The sequence below is a fragment of the Monoraphidium neglectum genome (assembly GCF_000611645.1).
Source record: "Monoraphidium neglectum strain SAG 48.87 unplaced genomic scaffold scaffold02822, whole genome shotgun sequence".
Lineage (NCBI taxonomy): Eukaryota > Viridiplantae > Chlorophyta > Chlorophyceae > Sphaeropleales > Selenastraceae > Monoraphidium > Monoraphidium neglectum.
In genome coordinates, this window is record NW_014010806.1 from 3,832 (window position 1) to 8,493 (window position 4,662).

Consider the following 4,662-nt stretch of genomic DNA (forward strand, 5'->3'; position numbering starts at 1 on the left):
GCCGGCCGCCGCGGGCCGCGGCAAGGGCGGCAAGGGTGCGGCGGCGGCGGCGGCGGACGCGCCGGGGGCAAAGCGGCGGCGCGCGGGCAACGCTGACAAGGCGGCAGAGGCGAAGCTCGATGGTATGGTGGCTGATTTCAAGGCCAAGATGTTTGGCGGCGGAGCCTCAAACGGGAACAGCAGCGGCGGCAAAGCCGGTGGCGGCGGCGCGATCAGCAAGCGGTGGTTTGATTGATGGTGCGCGCGCGCGCGTGCCTGTCCTGCGCGTGCTGGGAACGCTGTAGTGCGGCGGCGGCAACATGCATGGCATTGCGTTGTAACGTGCATGGCATCGCTCCCAGCACCTGGCAGAATGAAAGGGGCTGTCCATGCAGGGCAAGATCCAGTGGCTAGAGCCATTATTGTTTTTAAAATCCAGCCCCGTTGCGTCGCTGCTGAGCAAACGCGCCCCATGCCTGGCGCGGCTGGAACCTTTGAGGGGTGACAGCTTCCCCCAGCCTGCCGCGCGCCCGTACGTCGTGCACAGTGGGCGCCAGTGTGCAGCGGGCGCCGGACGCAGGCGCAGGCCAAGTAGGCTGATGCAACGCAGCCATGACTAACTTCTGAGAAGCTGCTGGGTGCCATCTTCAGATGGCGCGATCTATGGACGTCGCCCAGAATGGGCGTTTCAGCGGCAGCATCCATCCTTGAGGGTGGGAGCTGGATGCAGCGCCTGTGGTGGTAGGGCCGGGCAGTCCGGAACTGGCATGATGCAGCAAGATGGCGGACGGGTCGTCGATGGGTGCAGCCCGGCAGGACGGCCCCTTCTGCAAAGCACCCTGCCAGTTTCACTTCTCTCGATACGCGCTCGCTGAGAAGGCGAGCACGATACGTTCAGGCAAGCACGGACGGCTGCGCTGTGGGCTACAGTAGCCGCCGTGAACCGCTCGCTGGCGTCATCACCGTCCACGAGCCTGCCCCCAAGACTGCCACCACTCTGGACGCCAGGAAGAGCCTCAAGCAGGTGTTCAACGCTGTGGCGACCCGTCTCGCCAAGCCGGCCGCCACCCGCCCCAGTAAGAGCCCCCAGGCGCCCGGGCCCACCACCCCCACGGCCAGCCCCCAAGCTGAACCTGGGCGCCGCCTTGCCCGCCAAGCTGGCCGCACCGCTGGCATGGCTTGCGTCGAACCGCAGCCGCCGCGGCCAGGAGGGGCCCGTGCCGCCGGCGGCTGTGGGCGAGCCAGCGGCTCTGGCCGCGTGACAGCCCATGCAGCACACCTCTCTTGGCCTGACTTGAAAGCCTCTCAGAGGTTTTCACCCTGTTGACCAGGCTGGTCAACAGTGTGGTCGGTTGCGTGCCTGGCCCCACGAGCTTTGCCTCAAGCCTGCCTAGACCTCTGTCTTCTCACTTTGTTCAAGCATGTTTCAGTGCGCCCCTTCCGACTGGTCTTTCGCGTGCGTTGCCGCCGCCAGCTCTCTGGACGCCCCTTGTGACCTGCCTGCCACAATCGCTCTCGTACCCTTGCCGTGACTCCCGGGTCAACGCAGCCGCCGTCGACAAGCCGTATGCACTGAGATTTCCGCACTTGCCCGGCGTTTGTGTTGTCAAGCATCCGACTGCATGTGTGCTTCTATCTCCAGGGGCCCAAAGGGTGGCAGCAAACTCAGTAACGCCATCAAATGTGTCGGGCTTGCTCCTCAGCCCGTGCACCTCTCCCATCAGCTGCTGCCGTGCAAGCTGCTATTTTACCTCGCTTTCCTCAGTGCCACCTCTAAATGTAATCAGAGTCGCATCTTTGAGACAGCGGCTCTTTGCAGCACAACAGCTGGGCACTGGCAGCTGTTCAAGAACAGAGCCCTGCAGGCGTGTACACGACAGCACCTGCGGCAAGCCAGTCCGGCAGCGACAGCCACGTTCTCACGGCGGCGCAGCACCACTAGCGCTGCCGCAAAAACCACGCGGCAATAAGCTGACAGCAATCCTTCGAGTTTGGCCATGCAATGCCCTGTGTCAGGATACCAGCCGCGCAGCACACGCCCGCATCTCGCAGGGACCACTGTTGCTGTCTCGATGCATGTGTATCCAAGCAACGCAGATACTGTCTGCTGAAACCATGCTGGCAGCACCCGCGAGGGCCCAGGTCGGTGCAGAGGGCACTCGACTCGCCCCGGGGCCACTCACAGCAGTCGGCAGCGCAGAGGGCGCCGCCGGGCCGTTCAACGTAACGCGCGCCGATGGGGCCGCACATCATGCGGCGGTCGCCGCAAGCAGCGACTCGCCGCAGGTGCCCGGCGGGTCCGAGCGAAGAGGTTTCCACAAGGCTCGCAAGCCGGCTGCCTGCGCCCCGGCTCGTCAGTTTTCCGACCAGACCTTCTTGCAGTTGTTGTTGCAGCAGCGCAGGAAGACCGTGGCGGGCTCGTCCGCGGAGCGCGTCTGCATCTCGTAGAAATAGGCCTCGTTGTTGCGGCACGCGGGGCAGACGGCTGCGGGGTGGGGGATGCAGGGTGCGGCCGTCTTGGTTAGGGGGAAAGGTAGGGTGATGGAGGAGTGCATGAAGGGGAGGGGGGTATAGAAGCGGGATTGTAGTCACACTCAAACGCACATTATAGAAGGACGCGCATCTGGAGCCAATGAGGTGCGCGAGCACAGGGTGCAGGTGCGCACGAAATGCTTGCTGCCATGCAGCTCGCGCGACACAACACACACACACACACACACACACACACACACACGCACAGATCAGCCATGCTGCCACGATGCAAAAAGCGGGCTCACTGGAGGTGGTCTTCTGCGCGTTGGCCCACATCTTCGTTTCATCAAACAGGTCCTCCACTTTCTTGGGCGTCAGCTTCGAGCGCCGCCGGATCTGATTGGGTCACACAAACCGGGCAAGACAGAGAAACGACCCATGAGAGATGCTACAGTGCCTGAATTGGCGGCTGCGCAAGGCGGTGCGAGGCTGGGGGCGAGGTGCGGCCGTCACGCTGCCCGAGCGTTCGGCGCAGGCCCGGGCGAATCCGCGGGTGTGCCAGCATCGGCTACGCGACGCCTGCAGGCGCGGTGAGACAATCCTGCTGTGACGGCCCGCAAACACAGCGCCATCTCGAACACCGGCGCGTGTCGGGCGGCCGCAGCGGCGGCGCGGCCAACGCAAGGGGCGCCGCCACGCACCGTGTGCTGGATATCAAATACATAGGGGCAGGTCTGGCAGAAATAGCGTAGCCCTGAGGTCGTGCCCTCCAGCTCCACTGCAAGTGATAATATGTCCGCGGTGGCGCAAAGGCAGGGTGGGTACAAATGCCTGTGCATCGGGGCTGGATTGGGGTGTCATGCAGACTGACGTGGCGCCGCTGCGAGTGGCGGCCGACTGGCCTGGCAGCAGGGCGAGTTGCCCTGTCCCAGGGACTCACCCAGCAGCATGTTGCCGCATGTTGGGCAGAAGGCAATCATGGCGACTCGCTTCTGGGGCCGAGCGCCGCCCCCTCCTCCCACTCTGGCTGCGCCACTGTTCTTGGCGCGTCACACCGACGGCCGAAGTGCTTGCCGCCTCTGGTGCTTTGTAGAGGGGCAACTGGCGTCTTGACAGCAGCAGCGATCTACCTCGTGCCACAGCCGAGCTATGTACCGCGCGCTCTTGACTTTTTGAGAAGCTGAAGGTGACAAAGTGATCTTGCTTGCCCGTATGGTACTCAATGCACCGCGTTACCCTGCGTTGATCAATCAATATATTTTTCAAACGTATGAACGCTATCTGGTAGACAGTGTTGCTTTGGCTGGCCGTGATCTCCTAGCGCGTGTCACCGTATAGACTCGCTGTGCAACTGGGGAGCTGGTGTATAAGGTGTGGTTCTGGATTGTCCGTTCATCAGCTGGAGCTCTAGTGAGGCCCACACTAGACCGCTGCACGACCGCGCCTGCTGCTGCCGCAACCGCGGCCAGCTCGGGGGCGCCGACTGTGGCCTTATCAGAATTGGCAGCTGCCGGCGCGCACAGGCGCACATCGTACACCCCACCGACGTGGGTCGCCCGCCCTCAAACTGCGACTGTGGCGCAGGCAGTGTGACAGCCTTGACCCGCAGTGGCCACCGTGCGACGCCTCAGCGGAGCGCCCTCCGCCCGCGTAGCAAGCTAGCGGCCAGCGCCAGCGCCAGCCGCGGCGCCCCTTCGTTTACTGCTGCCGCTGAGGTGGCCTAACCTCGCACCCCCACCTGCGGGCGGCCCGCCCGGCAGCGTCGTCAGCGGCGCGCCGCCGCGCCTGCAGCAGCGGCCGCGGCAGCGGCGGGGCCGGCGCGGGCGGCGGCTGGCGCGATGGCGGACCCCCTCAGCGTCCTGCGGGACTATGTGGTGCAGCAGAAGCTTGACCAGGTCAAACTCAAAGACGACGGCCGCGTCTACTTCTCAGATCAGTACTCGTTCCCGAAGGCCACCTACACAGCCTTCAAAAGCAACGGCCCCGGGGGAGACTTTTATGATCTGGGGTCCGTGGTGTACTTCATCTCGATGGTGGCCGCCCACGAGACAGCTCGGATCGCAGAGTATGTGGCAGGGTGCAAGCAGCGCGGCTTCAGGCCAGTGGCGTTCGTCGATCGAAAGGTGTGCGGTGTGTGTGTGTGTGTGTGTGTGTGTGTGTGTGTGTGTGTGTGTGTGTGTGTGCGTGGTGGGGGTGGGGTGGGACTCTCTC

At 64.1% G+C, this 4,662-nt stretch overlaps 3 protein-coding genes across 3 annotated transcripts in view; 2 read left to right on the top strand and 1 right to left on the bottom strand.

Annotated features, from left to right (window-relative positions):
- Positions 1 to 320, top strand: part of MNEG_11598 (RNA-binding protein 28) — a gene marked incomplete at both ends in the record, with an annotated part of 4,011 nt that extends 3,691 nt beyond the window's left edge. Inside the window, one exon of the mRNA XM_014039928.1 lies at positions 285 to 320. Within this exon, the coding sequence (XP_013895382.1) occupies positions 285 to 320 (36 nt within the window). The remainder of the gene's footprint in view (positions 1 to 284) is intronic.
- Positions 321 to 2,333: 2,013 nt separating this feature from the next.
- MNEG_11599 (DNA-directed RNA polymerase III subunit C11) lies at positions 2,334 to 3,431 on the bottom strand (the record flags this gene model as incomplete). The annotated part of the gene is made up of 4 exons (XM_014039929.1): positions 2,334 to 2,464; positions 2,757 to 2,847; positions 3,153 to 3,229; positions 3,392 to 3,431. 4 exons carry the CDS (start codon positions 3,429 to 3,431, stop codon positions 2,334 to 2,336), a joined length of 339 nt encoding a protein of 112 aa, XP_013895383.1.
- Positions 3,432 to 4,289: 858 nt separating this feature from the next.
- Positions 4,290 to 4,574, top strand: MNEG_11600 (hypothetical protein; the record flags this gene model as incomplete). Its single annotated transcript, XM_014039930.1, has 1 exon — positions 4,290 to 4,574. A coding segment is annotated over one exon (285 nt), but the record flags the coding sequence as incomplete, so codon positions are not given.
- Between the last annotated feature and the right edge of the window lie 88 nt (positions 4,575 to 4,662).